Source organism: Diadema antillarum, unplaced genomic scaffold, assembly GCF_040938485.1.
Source record: "Diadema antillarum isolate AM-2024a unplaced genomic scaffold, OU_Dant_1.0 seq00000678_RagTag, whole genome shotgun sequence".
Taxonomy (NCBI): Eukaryota; Metazoa; Echinodermata; class Echinoidea; order Diadematoida; family Diadematidae; genus Diadema; species Diadema antillarum.
Window position 1 is genome coordinate 672,317 of NW_027271583.1, and position 15,584 is coordinate 687,900.

Below are 15,584 nucleotides of genomic sequence, written 5' to 3' on the forward strand. Positions count from 1 at the left end.
GGACTGTCTAAATCTCAGGCCATGGTAGAAACCTGCAGACGTCATTTACCTGGACTCCGCTGACATTCGTAGCTGTAGAGCGCTAGAGGGCATAGCGTGATCGCTGAAATGTGCACGCCGCCTTGATACTTCGCAGCGACCCGCCGGCGATGCAGAAGGCGAAGAGCGACATGATGGCAAGTGTGGCATAGGCGACGGGGAGGGTGATGTTGTAATATTGGTCCCTGTTTAGAAGAGTCTGTAACATGCAGACATGGAAAATATATATTGCTGTGTTAGCCAAAGGTCTACAACTTGTGTCAATTCCTTACCGAGATTGTATTGAGTCATCTGTGGTCTATTACAATCGTGACAAGCAGCAGCTGCAGACTTGCTCATAATCTTACATCAACCTATAATTTATATATATATATATGTATATATAACAAAATAGCATATTGATATAGCATCAAAATTATACAATCAAGAAATCAAAATTTTCTGTGCGCAAGATAAAGCTGACAGAATTCATGAAAACAAAGTCTTTACTATAGAGAGACCGGCCATCTTTGATTCAAAACATGAAAATGTATGTATAAAGTTGTTTTGTTGAGGTATGTCTTATTTCTCATGATAGTGTGTCATTTTTAGGAGTGTATATACATAAATCAAGTGTATCAATGTGCTGTATGTATGTTGGGTTTCTATATACTGTAAGTATATGGGAGGGTATTATGTGAGGATGACAGAGTATTGATTATTTGTGTGAGTGTGTGTGGGTGTATGTGTATGTCTTCGTGTATGTGAATATAAACAGTCTCTATGTGTGGTATGTATGTATGTGTTTATGAACAGTACACTCCCATTATAGCAAACACAGTTATAACGAAATTCCCCTTACAACGAAGTAAAAATTCGGCTACAACATTATCCGCTCTATGTATATTTACTGTTTATTTGTTCGGTTATAACGAAATTTCGATATAACGAAAGAAAACTGCCGGTCCCAAGGACTTTGTTATAATGGGAGTCCACAGTTTAAGTGCATATGTCCACGTTTGACAGTAGACATTGCTTGTTCTACATTTAGAATGGGGCCTCAGATAAAAATATGCTTACTACAGCATAGTAATGCACAGAATAATTCAGACTGTAAATTCACATTACATGTCATGACCTCATAAAGGAACATTTGCATGACAATCAGTGATTTTCTCCATTTGTGACCGTGCACCTCAAAACGAACATAAAAAGTCGCACACACTGATTTTGCGTGAGGACTGTAAAGTTAAATGGGTCAACCTAGCCGAACCTGACTTTTTCATATTTTTTGAAAGAGCGGGTCTTCTTTTACATTATGCTAAAATTTGGTATCATAAAACGGGCAGGGGAGTGTGTTTTTTTAGCAGTTTATCTCGAACATTTTTGGTAGAATAGTGTGATTAGGTGTGTCTTTAGAATCCTTTTTTCATTTCTGAACTAGAAATGTCGCTATGGCGACTGGTATGCCTCCGCCATAATGCATGATTCTCCTAATAGGTCTATACTCAGTAGTACATGTGGACAATGTGTGATTACATTTTCACAAAATTGGCAAATTATTAAAATGACATGTTTGTCACAAATGTATTGAATGTTTACCTTCCTTGACCTATGTTTAATTGGATGAATAGGAGAGCATGTATTTGGGGATTTAAGAACTTTAACTTGACTTTGACCATTTCATAAGTTTATGCACTGAGTAATTTTCAAGGTATGGAGAAAAAGCGCAATTTCTGTATTGAACAGTAAATTGTTATCATTTTCATCTGGCCTTTGATTTATAAGAGAAGCACTGTCAGGCAGAACATACATAAATTCAGCATGTACTAAGTTTCAAGATAACTTGAGCCACTTCCGAGATATGGAGAAAAAAGTAAGTTCAGCACTTTCACTTGATCTTTGACCTTTTGACCTTTGACCTTCTTGGCAAAAAAAAAATCCCAGAGAATCTCTATTGGGTTAGACATGCATACATCAAGTTTAAAAAAATATATATCCTGCTGGCATTGCATAAATATAAGGAAAATAGTAAGATTTTGAAGTATTGCCCTTGACCTTTGACCCCTGACCTTTGACCCCATGAACCCTAAATTCCCTAGATAACCACTGCCAGTCAGTAGATGCATATACACTATGTTCCATGAAGATACCTTGAACAATTTCCAAGATACAGAGAAAAAAAGTGAAATTTTAACATTTTACTTGACCTTTTGACCTTTGACCTTTTGACCTCATGACCCCAAACTTTCACCAGAGAATCTTAATTGGGTAGTACATGTATACACTAAGTTTCAAGAAAATATCTTCAGGCATTGCATAGATATGGGGGAAATAGTAAAATTTTAAGCATTTGACCTTGACCTTTTGACCTTTGACCTTGAGCATGTGCACCCAAAAGTTGATAGGCACAACTTCACCCCCTAATACACATACATGCCAAGTTTCATTAGGATACCTCAAAAGGTTTTGGTAGTTACCCTGTCCACAAAATTCATTACGGACGGACGGAAGGACGGACGGAAGGACGGACGGACGGACGGACGGACGGACGGACGGACGGAAGGACGGACGGACGGACGGACAACCCGAAAACATAATGCCTCCGGCACCACTTCGTGGCGGAGGCATAAAAACCTTGTCCACACTCTTCACTTTCAACTCTAATAACTTTTAAAAGGATAGTGCTACTGCTTTGAAAGTTGGCAGTAATTATGGACAGAATGTGTTAATGAGGCATGCTCAATTTCAGTTGAATCTGATAATCCCTTCATTGTTGTTACTCTGGTGGTTTACTTCCTGTTTTTTGTCCCATTCATCGCACAGCCAGCATGCTTTGGTAAAGATTACGTGCTTGAATAGACACTGTACTTCAGAGCCTCTTTTCTCAGTTCACACTTTTCCTGAGTTTGTGCTTTCTTTCCAATATTTAGATACGTTTTCCAGGAGAGTCCATTTGATTTGAGTTATACATCATTTTAAAGCTTAAAGTCTGCTCTTTCAGAATACGGTCTTAACTAAAAATTCATGTCTGGCGACTTTTTGTTTGTTTTGAGATGCAGGGTCACAATTACTCCCAGGCAACCAGGATGCAACAAAGCATTCAAGGAAAGTTTACTTGAAATGCAAAAATAGGAGATTTATTTTTTTTTTTTTACTGCACAACATACAAGGTGTTTGATCTGATACTTGATATTCATGGTGTACTTACCAATTCGGAGACAAGAAAGTGAGATGCTACCACGAGAAGAGCGGCCCAGTAGCGCCTGCTCTCAAAGCTCCAGTAAAAGATGACATTCCACATGACATGGAGGAGGATGAAGCACATGGTCAAGAAGGCTGTGTTAAAAGACAAAAAACAACAACAATAAAAATGATAAGGTCCAAAGTGTTCAAGCTCTTGCTAGTTGCTTCTTAATCTGTTGAGGACGGACTGATTTTGCTACAACACGCATTTTCCATAGACCCCTGCCCAAGTATACTCGGGCATCCTCAATGGGTTAAAGTTTCTGTAGGGTTTCTCTGTGTTCACTCTTTCATAGAAGCAAAACAAAGAAAGCTAGTCTAAGAAAGAAGAAGAGAGTGAGTCTATTAAGATTTAAAAGCTCTCTTCTTCATACTTCTAATCTTTGAATTTAGGTAAAATAATCCCTGCACGCAAACTAGCCAAATTGACCAAAAATGTATATCTTAAAGGCCTGCCAAAGATTCAATACTTGTGATATTTTTTTCATTATCTTTATGTTTTATTCTATTTTTTTTTTCCGGGGGGGTCTTCCATGATGCTGGATCACAGTAGATCATCTTAGTATTTAGTAAATCACTAGGAGAGCGCAGATCTGCCAAGCAGCTCAATTTCCACCAAATTCACGTACATGCATGCTGAAAATCGTCCTGATTTCCCAATGATAAAGGAGCCTTTCAGTTGTGTATCAGTAAATCTCATCAGCAGCTAGCTGTATGCTGCGCTTCGAGCACACTCAGTGCATGTATGCACACCTCAAATACCTGCAACTTGTACTTCTTCCTTTGTTGGCCCTATTTGCCAATGGTAATCCTTCCAAAAAAAAAAATCATAATAATAAAAATATCCTGGATACAGACAGTTATCTGGATTACAAGCAAGTAAGTTTCATCCAAATTAGTCCACAATTTTTCGAGTTACATTGTATATTGCACTCAGACAGACAGAAAAACAAACAAATAAACCAATGCCAACAAAAATATTTACTTCTCCATAAAGGTAACGAGACAAGGATGCAGAAAACTCTGCAGTACATTGTGTACTCTGTAGTGTCGATCTGCTGGCACCGACATGGACACCATTTGAGGCTGATCACAACACGTTATTACTTACCAGACGTGATGAGGAAATCCTGGGGGGTGTTGTAAATACCAACAGTGCCCGGTCCCTTGGAGTCGGCCAGGACGTTGATGAAGGAGAATATGCCACTCATCACTCCAAACCCGAGACCAGCAACTGAGAAGAGATATGGAGATATCAGTCACAAGGTCAGTGGTTCAAGTCCCGGACCTGTAGTAGCTGTGCCCCAAGGCAACACACTTCATCCTCTTCGCCTAGTCCTTGGGAGGGGGACTCAATCCTACAAGGGCAGGGGGCAGAATCCAACCCCTTGACATTTCACCCTGTAATTCTGTAATGCAAGAAGGCCTCGTCATGAGGCTTCTGGACTTTCTTTGTTCAAGTCTCACACAACTTTTTAGACCAAATTTGCAACGTCCGTGCATACTTTTACTAACCCAAGCCCATTTTTGTAACTGCATGTCACCCCAAAACAGGCACAATTTTGTGATTTTATGCACATTTCTGAAGTTAGAAAACAGTGCTCTGTCATAAAACTCATAGAAACCTGATTACTTCCACTATTAATCACTTTGATTGATTAACTTTATGCTAATTATGGTAGAAAAGTGGTCAGCATCAATTTCCAATGAAAAACAAAGACATACACAGGAGATTAAGAAAACAATAAAATACATAAGAACTGAAATGACTTTTGGAAGTTTTTATGATGTACAATTGTTGAATATTCTAAAACAGATATACAAACTAAAAAAGTAGACTTTCAAGGCTTTTAATTAGGCTAAAATAAGATCTTGGGCTTAATTTGCATAATTAATTAATTAATTGAAATTAGAAATTGATTATTTAAAAAAATCTGAAGGCACAATATTGTTGGAAATGACGTGGGTGTCATGCATGCCCAATTTTGTAGGGATTGCACCACTGATCGCACCACTGATGGCCCAGATCTGGGCGGGGGTGGCACAGCCAAAAAGCCTGATTAGAGTTAGGTGATCTTGTAAAACAAATCACTAACACTAATCAAATCACATCAGATCTTGGCCACATTAGGACAGCTTATCCCATCAACCTCATTCAGCATTCTGCCTTACAAGCCCCATCAGTAACAAGCAGTGAATGCCAATGCAATCTGTCCTTACCATAGGCATAGCCATGCCTAGCCTTATCCGAAGTACTCGCGCCACCGTTGCCATGCTGTGACTGTTCCGGAGATGTCTGGTTGAACTGTTGGAGCCCATCTTCAGCTTTCCTGCATAAGGGAAGCAAACATGCTAACTTCCTTTCAACATCAGCTGTCAGGTGAACATGTACCATAGCACACATAGTTTGAAGGTCACATACACAGGTGCCAGTATAGTAAACAATCAAAAACACTCAGTTTTCATCTTTTTCTATTAACCAGTCTCATATATATGCTTGCAATAAATACATTCATCCAATGTATTTCTTGCAGACATACTAGTCAACAACTATTCATTTCTAAATCTTTTGTTTCCCCCACTATTTGGAGGATAGGTTACAATTCAAAAAAAACAAAAAAACAAAAAAATCCCCATGACAAGCATCTTGACTTTACAATCTGATGCATCAAGAGCTGCTAATCATAAAATAATCTCTATTTGCAGAAAACCTATCATGCTGCTGCTAGCAAGTCAACTTTGTGATTCATGTAATCAAAGTGTGTCTTACAAGGAAATTGGGTCACTGTAGCTGACATGGCCAACCAGTTCACATCTAACATAACGGATTGAGTGTAACATTTGTATTATTGATTAAATTCTCACATCTGAGAATAACAGTAAAATATCTCGATAAGATATCAGCCTTTATTTGTGAGCCCTCCTAATTTATACCCAGATCACCTGGCATCAAGTACAAAATCTTGGAATTCACTGAAACTTGTAGCTCTTAGCAGTAAGAAATCAAGTCCATTTCATGAATTTATGTCCTCTGATTTGATTGTTGGAGCATTCTTAAGACACCTAAAGAACAGAGGTGCAGGTTAAAGTAGATTATTAAAAATGCAGTATGGTTACTTTGATATTTGATGACAGCTGTGTATACCATCTCTGTGTCCGAATTTGACCATTCTTTGATGCTTTGAAAATCATACTATATGAGGGCCACACCCATCAACTGAGCTGTGCTATCAAAAACATATATATGATTTCTGCAAGGAGCTAACCTGAGCAGCTTGTAGTACAGGAAGCGAAAGAGCTCTTGGAAGAAGATGGAGAATGTGAGACCGAAGGCAACCTTGTCCCTTAGAGGCACCACCGCAAACCACAGGATGGATGACGTCAGGAGTGACACCAACCAGAAGAACATCCTGGATGAGTATGCATCAGAGAGACATAAAAACACTTTGCACACTTTGGAAAACAAACGCATGTGGCATCTGTACATGGGACAACACATGTGGTTTGGATGTGTGGTTTGTCTGGTATGTCTGACTTTGTACAACTGGTATTTACATACATAATGGATTCTATCTGTAAACATGTACAGGTTTGTCAGTACACCTAACTTAACCCAGTCAGACACATCACCTATTTTCGGTCTGACTGCATATTGCAGAAATTCTGTTGGACCTGACCACACCTACAAGACAGAACTATCTCAGTGGTCATTCTTACACTATTCAGGACTTCACAGTTCAAACCCTGAATACCGGTACTTTTAAATCACTAACATATCTCATTTTCTCATAAAAGGGAGCCGTCTTGTCCGACAGCAAGTACTCTTCCACATGGAAGTCAAGGTTTCAACATAAATGGAAACGAACTTTGATGAGAATGAAGCTACAATTGACCACTGATATCCAAATACTACACAAAGGTCAAAGGTAATCAGTTTTGCTGGGCCTCGTGTTAAGGATAATCATAGCAAAAGAAAGAAGAAGAAAAATGCACTCACCCTGCCATCATCACAATAATTCTCAGAGGTTCCTTGGCGATAGTGAAAATGAAGAGAGCTACAGCTGGGCTATAGGCGATGAACATGGCCCCAAAAAGCTGCATCAAAGTCATGACTAATGAAGAAGATGACAATAATGATCATAGATACATAATTTGATAATTGAAATGTGTTGTAAGTGCTTTCATATTCACGTAGATATCTCAAATTCTGGAAACCCAAAATTTGCACCAAAAACTCAGGATGAATTTAATAGCTTATTTCAAATTGCTCACATAAATTTGAACCAAATCCGTCATCAGGAAGCATTGATATATTCACTCAAAATACTCGCTCAAGCAATCGCGGCAGATTCTGAAAATGGAGTTAGTGATCTGATACTATGCGATATATCTTTCAAGTTAGTACAGTAGTAAGCAGAAGCAAAAATACAACAACAAAAAAACCGATTGATGGAAAGCTGACTAAAGTCAGCTGAGAAATAGTACAATTCCTAGAACGAACATGACCACAGACATATGCACACACTCAGAGTCAGACACTAGTATTTTTCAACAATTTTTTTTTTTGTGTGTGATACCACAAATTCTGGCACGGGTGGAATGCAAAATATAAATAGACTTCTACCGCGTAAACCCTCAAGTTATCTCAGAAACGGCTGCCATATCATGGCTGTAGGTATATACGCTGTATAGATTCAATGCAGATAAACGGACTAGTAACTTCGAAACTTGGAATAAAACGAGTCTATATGGGTTGCTGTGCAACCTTACTTACTAATAGGCCTACCCGTTTACTCACCCGCTGAACTGCTTATCAGTTCGGGCAACCTCACAATTCGGAAGTTTTCCGAAATTGGAAGTTAAACTTCCGAATTCGGAAGTTTTCGTAGATTTTCGGCTTTCGGCACGGATTGGCTAACAAAGGCACGCTTCTTCTTACCTAACTAACCACTCTCACCCATAATCACAATTCTAAACTGGTTTCAAAGGAACTCACCCTACAAGTTTGACAGATATTCCACAATCCACACATCAAGGTATGTAAAATTCGAAAAAAAACATGTCGATTTTGATATGAATTTCTGAGATTTTTCCTTGCTTTGCGCCATCAGCCTCCCTGCCTCGCATGAGTGCTGTGTAGCAATATGAAAGCGTGCATGTAGCTGCATCGCCGACGGCCACTACCGCATCGGACACTTCCGAATTCGGAAGTATTGAGCGCGCTCTACGGCAGTCTTTGGCCAGGACTGCCGATATCGGAAAACTTCCAAATTCTGAGGTTGCCCGAACTGTTATGCCAGTTGACCAGGGAGGGTCACGACAATGATTTCGGGGGTCCGTCGACGTGGCCCACTGTTAAGCTCTTCGGAACACCAGTAGTTGCATAGTTTGAATTTCTCACTTGATATGCGCCATTCTTTATTCATGAATTTCAGTGAATTTTTATTTGTAACAGTGGTCTATGCATGGAACCCTGTCAAACCAAAAAGGGCCACTTGCTTTAACTGATTTGGTTCAATATCACATCCCGATGATTCAAATGAAGAGTTCGAGTTCAATGCATTGTATTAGGCAGAACCAGAGAGATACAGAACACAAACACAAACACCCACATAAACTAACACTGGTAAAGTAAGCACTCAGCACTGCTGATTATGTTGCGTTAAATTAATCAATAAATTGCAGCACAACTTTGTCCGACATTAGCCCGACCAGACGCTTATTAGTAGGCCCTGGCCCTACATCAGTTCGGGAAACCCACTCACAAGGGGGGCCCCTCCTTATAAGTAACCCGTCCCCCTTGTAAGTAACCCCGTCCCCCTTATAAGTAACCCCCGGGGCACCCCTTATAAGGAGTCTCCACGCTTTTTTGCAATGCAACGCGAAAATGAAAGGACTGCGGCAATTCGCCTGATTATGTCCATAAAGCTTCACAAGTTTCCTAGTTACTCACGAAATTTGAGCAAAATCGGTTAGAGGCATCATATCTAAAATCATGGATTTAAATGCGATGTCAAACGACCCATGTGAATGCTGAAATGCGAGCGATTACTGGCGTGAGTGTCGCCAGGCGCGGCGGCGCGGCAATGAGTACATGCTCAGTCGCCACGTCTGCACTCAAGCATTGCCGCGCCGCCGCGCCTGGCGACACTCACGCCAGTAATCGCTCGCATTTCAGCATTCGCATGGGTCGTTTGACATCGCATTTAAATCCATGATTTTAGATATGATGCCTCTAACCGATTTTGCTCAAATTTCGTGAGTAACTAGGAAACTTGTGAAGCTTTATGGACATAATCAAGCGAATTGCCGCAGTCCTTTCATTTTCGCGTTGCATTGCAAAAAAGCGTGGAGACTCCTTATAAGGGGTGCCCCGGGGGTTACTTATAAGGGGGACGGGGTTACTTATAAGGGGGACGGGTTACTTATAAGGAGGGGCCCCCCTTGTGAGTGGGTTTCCCGAACTGACATTGTACGCTATGGGTTTACAGCGACTGCAACTGGGCTGTGTATAGTTAGTCCGACATCCATTACTACACGTGGGACTGTACAATCTAACAACGTCTACTGCACATAAACTATCAACGCAATGTGAGTGATTATTGATACTCGTCTTACCACTAAACTATTTGTCGCCCAAACACTAGAAGTGAACAGAATTCAAATACATACTTACTGACGTAATTTCAGCTGTGCGAACGGGATTAGTAATAGAATGCAGTATGCCTATTTAAATGATCATCTGAGAGCAATAAATCACCATATCATTTGCGACACAAAAACACAGGAAGTAAAATATTGTCATATGTATCGTTAATTTTGTCCACTGAGGAATGCTGCCCTCAACGTGCCTTTTGATGCGTTGTTGACGTGAACTTCGGAGGTGCTCGAGCAGTGATATTTTTTCCCCTAGAAGATGTACACTTTTGTTGAGAAAAAATAACCAAAGAGAATTGTTACTACCTATTAGTCAGGTGATCTGCAGGTAAAGTGCAAAAATCGATCAAACCTGTGGATTGACATTAATGTCACCATGAAATGAAAAACAAACAAGCAAACTGATTTATTTTTCTTCATGACTTATAAATAACTAATAATTTTCCAATTATAATAGAGGAAGTATCTTCTTCTTTTTTTCGAGTGACAGTTTGTCAGAGTTATGACAATCAATTATAAAGAGGGATTATTGTGGTCACAAGCAATGGTATTTCAATGTGCATACAAATTCATCAGTACATTATCATAATTCTTTGGTGTATATACTGTATTCTGAAAAATTGAATTGTGACTTTCAAATTCTCTCAACGTTTTGTATATAGGCCTAACCGACTTACTTTGCATAGGCCTATATATATATATATATATATATATATATATATATATATATATATATATATATATATATATATATATATATATATATATATATATATATTTATATAGATATATATATATATATAAATACATATATATATACTGAAAGATATTAGACGTTTGGGAAGGGAACTATCTCTCACACGATATATATATATATTCTGTTATACCCTGAGGAAGATCTGTGCAAGGGTCGAAAATTTGGTTTACAAATAAATGAAGTTGGATTCTAATGCATTATGTCAACTTGTTTGTCTTCATCATCTTTATATATATATATATATATATATATATATATATATATATATATATATATATATGATATTATATATAAAGCCTTTTAGTGATGCTGTATACTTTCTAGAACAATTCTCACAGATCTCCCAAGAATCAAGTGAATGCATTGTAAAAAGACAATGTAATCATTGCAGGAATTAAACAATTCATGGGGGTGATCTTCTGAAGTTTGTCGAGGTCCTGCTTCTGTGTCAGTACAGTGATAACTTTCAGCAAATGGACAAATAGAAGTAAAACATATTGTACAATATGCTTATATTGTACTGTAAAAGTAGAAATTTGGCAGAGTGGAAATTTTTGATATGCATTTTGCACAACATGAACTAATACAATAGCATGTGGTTTGCTTATGATATAATAATTTGTATGCATCTTAGATTCTACTGAATTAAATACATCAATATTCGTTAAACCAGACTGGGCGTGAAAAATTACTGACATAAAATTTCCCACTTTTACGTTATACTAAATATCTATCATATCTTATTTCAATCAGATTCCCACATTTCTTTTTTCTTGGGGGGGGGGGCAGTAAGGGAGGTTAGGGAAATTCTTTCTTATCACCATGGCAAAATGAAAGCATGCATGCATCTTATGTGTGTACAAATATATTCATTTCCCTGATTCTTTCTCTATTTTTTTTTTGATAGTACAGATAATCAATGCTGCTGTCTGTTGAAAGGTGCAAATTTCACTTTCATAAAAGTTACTCACAGGAACATACACACACACACGCGCGTATTAATGTATTTTATCATACATGAGATATAGAAATAACATGCAGAAATAAAATACATGTAGAGATGAAAGAATGTATATAGATGTATATATGAAGAGTTTGTTTGCAAAAACCGATAAGTCCATATTTGCCAAATGGAGATATTTGCGATTAAAGGTCAAGAAAAATAAAGGGAATAATAAGAAAATTTTTGCTTCTTTTGACCATAACTTCAGAAACATACCTTTATATGTAGTGGCCAATATATCATTTAAAAGGTATTATTTTGTACTTTATGACAGAGATCGTACTTCAAAATCTTCAAAAATGGACTTACCAGTTTTTGCAAACAAATCCTTCATATGTGACCGTGCATCAGAAAACGAACAAAAAAGTCGCACTCCTTGGTTTTACATGAGGACTCCAAAAAGGTGAAATGGGTCAAGTATATATATATATATATATATATATATATATATATATATATATATATATATATAATTACACTAATATTTACAAGACTGCTTATGAAATTATGGATGTGTGTGTATGTGCACTATATGAATACAGAGGTCTTATCAACCAAACTGATACACTGTTTTGAAGTCTGAACGAAAAAAAACAACAACAACAGATGTCTTAAATGACAAATTCATCAGAAGTTTATGAGGATTAAGTGAATGCAGCAATATCAGTAGAACAAATAAGTAAAAGTTTGAGGAAAACTGGATGATCTGTTCAAAAGATTACTGCTGTTCAACGATGTGAGGAAAATTTAAAAAGAATAATAATTCAAGCACCAAGATTAGAGACACAGTAGAGAAGCAACATTGGTACACGTATGCTGTTTGCTTTGCTCAGATACATTGTACCTTTATTATTAAAACCACAAAATTTAAATCTTGCTTTGTACAAAATGACACTCGCGAATCACTTTTTACATTCAGTTTCACTGACATTATGAAGTTGCATATGAATTGCTAGCTGTATCAATTACACTGTATAAAGTATCATGTGCAATCACTGTACAAAGAGCATTATCTACCGACAGTTGTACAATTGTACATAATAACTCACAACGTAAAAATTGTCAAACTCACAACATACAGATTGTCATCTGCAAACTAAACACATGAACAAAATGTATTTCCTATTTTGGTTCTGCTTTGTATTCTGCCACATGTGAAAATGGAACTTTTTGTCCTTTTCATCAGAGATTTTGAGGGTAAAAATTACTTTATTGATGATAAAGTCTCAAATACAATTAGGTCAAGATATACGTAGCACCTTATCCATATCAAGCTTTCTCTTCTTTCTCTTCATTCTACATCAAACTTTAGTGTGTTCAAGATTTGAAAAACAAGAGACCCAGGGGTCTAGCATCCACCTGGTAAGCATCACAATTTACCTTTACTTCATGAAACTTTACGTAAGACAAACTATTTCAAAGAAAATTGATGATTTTGGGGCTTGCTGCAGGCCCAATGGGCAATACACTCCTCATCTCAGGTATTTGGGCCCTGGCCAAAGGGCCCTATGAGCAACTGCCACCATTTGTAAAAGCTATGACCCCTCTCATATTCATGACTCCTGTCAAGTTTGGTCAAAATTTCAGTCACCTGTTTTCTAAGAAGATGAAAATGTGAAAAAAAAGAGTTTTCATTGGCATTATGGACCATCACAGTAGCTCACTTCAGCCATTCATCTCAGGTAGGCTAAAAACATAAACTTGAGTTTCTGGTCAGTCTCCCAATGCACCCAATGATTTTGAGCTGTTCTATTTGAACTCAATGAGTTGTCACCATTAACTTCATAATACTGTCTGTAAAACATACTCTACTTAACCTTTTCTTCTGGTTTGCGACCTCCAAGACGTGAAGCCTAGTATCCTAGCTAGGCCACCCATAACTCCCCAGGCTAACTGGCCTTTTAATTCGATCTTTGTTTTCACACAAAACATCACCACCTTTGCACAAAATCTTGAACTTTCAACCCTGACCTCATGACTATACTGAGTGCGAGTTCATATCCTCTCATTGCAAATTACGATTCTTGCTCCAACTGAATGTTGGGCTTTTCATCCCTGCCTGCACTACATTGAGCCGAGAATCAAAATGTCCAACTGTGATGGCACACATGTAAAAATTTCAGTAATAAACTTGCTAAATGATCATGAGTTCATAAATGGCTTTTTATATTGCAGATGTAATTTATAATCATCTATCATCTTTGCAGACAAGTTCAGTCACTGTGAAGATCACACTGCTGAAGGATTACTGACTGCAAGCATTCCTCATTAGTCTTGGCAGAGACACAAAAAAAAAGATAATAAATAAAATTAAATCATTTTGCTGACCATCGTGTGCTTTGCAGTCACATCTCCTTGAATCAGTAAGCACATACATTGTAACATGCTCAATCCATGATTGTATGAATAACCAGAAAAAAAAAAAAATAGGTGCAAGTTTCATACCATTCATGTTGTTCACTACCTGATACAGTGTACATGTATAGACAAACATCATTTTAGAAAAAAAAAAAAAAGATTCATCACCAGCGATTACTATATTGTCTTAAATAACTACATAACAATTATTTCAGTGTGGGTCATGAGCACTGCAAACTTGACTGCAGGTAGTGGAATGGTACATGTAAGTACAATGCACATATTCAAAATTAATTGTTATGTAAATGAACTCCTTATAAACACTGTACATCTTGTACAACTCTACTGCCATCACACCTTGTCACTAGGTCCTAAATTACCATGTTGGGGAATAACACTGGAGAAAAAAACTCTGAAAATAATCAGCTGTCATTTGTTTATCACTAATGGATATACAAGTATGATACGCTCATCATAGACTTTTCAATTTCCACAATTCAGCAGGTCCTAAAAAGAATAAAAGAATATGATTGGCCATAAATTACACAATATCATATTATCTGGACACAGCTGTGGTGAAAGCCAATTAGAAAGGTTATAGGATGTAATTTGCACAAACAAAGAGCCCTCCCCTCAAAATAAATAAATAAATAAATAAATAAATAAATAAATAAAGAACCCAAGCAAACAAAAACAAAACACAAGTTCCTTGTACATATATAAAGATTCAGTTTCTGGAACCTGCACTTTGTGCACATTACATCTTGGAATGCATTTTGACCAATATGTTATTTTACCAAAGAATAAATGTGTACATGGTCAACATTGTCACTACTGGTGTGAAGTTTTTTCCAACGTAGAGACAAAAATAGGTGTCAAGAAGATCTCAAAATTTTGACAATGATGATAAATACAGAGATACATGTATTGATCCCTTGCCCATATCCTTTTCGAAAATTCACGGGTTGGCATTATCACCACTACTCTAAAGTTCTACAATGTAAATTCATCAGGAAATTTTTAAAACTAGAGAAATGTTGCTATGACGACTGGTATGCTTCCACCATATCATACTATTCTCCCAATAGGTCTACAATACATCTTGTCAATGTAAGATGACGGTTTCATGTGACTCGCAAGAAATTGCAATGACATGTTTGAGAGATTGATAACACAACCCCAAATGTGTTGAGTAGTTAATATATATTCTTCAAATCAAGTTTCACTTGACCTTTGAACCTTGACTTGGATCCCATGGCCCATTTCTTTTTTCTTCTTCTTCTTCTCCTTCTATTTCCTCTTCTTTTTCTTCTTCCTCTCCTTCTTCTTCTTCTTCTTCTACAAAACCATAAGCAGTAGGTCAGCCTAATGCAGGCATATACCAAGTTGGGATTTCAGCACTAAATAATGTAATTTTGGCCTTTTTAACCATACCTTTGACCCTCGACCCCATGCCACAAATCTTCCCAATAGATTTATTGTCAGGCAATATGCTATAAACAATGGACAGACAACCTGGAATCATAATGCCCCTGGCGACACTTT

At 37.5% G+C, this 15,584-nt stretch overlaps 1 protein-coding gene across 1 annotated transcript; it reads right to left on the reverse strand.

The window, feature by feature from the left end:
* Nucleotides 1–54: 54 nt before the first annotated feature.
* LOC139737067 (gamma-secretase subunit Aph-1-like) lies at nucleotides 55–10,059 on the reverse strand. Its single transcript, XM_071647744.1, has 7 exons — nucleotides 9,941–10,059; nucleotides 7,262–7,376; nucleotides 6,531–6,674; nucleotides 5,485–5,594; nucleotides 4,376–4,498; nucleotides 3,230–3,357; nucleotides 55–238 (listed from the first exon to the last, which is right to left on the reverse strand). Exons 2-7 carry the CDS (start codon nucleotides 7,372–7,374, stop codon nucleotides 83–85), a joined length of 774 nt encoding a protein of 257 aa, XP_071503845.1. The 5' UTR covers nucleotides 7,375–7,376; nucleotides 9,941–10,059; the 3' UTR covers nucleotides 55–82.
* Between the last annotated feature and the right edge of the window lie 5,525 nt (nucleotides 10,060–15,584).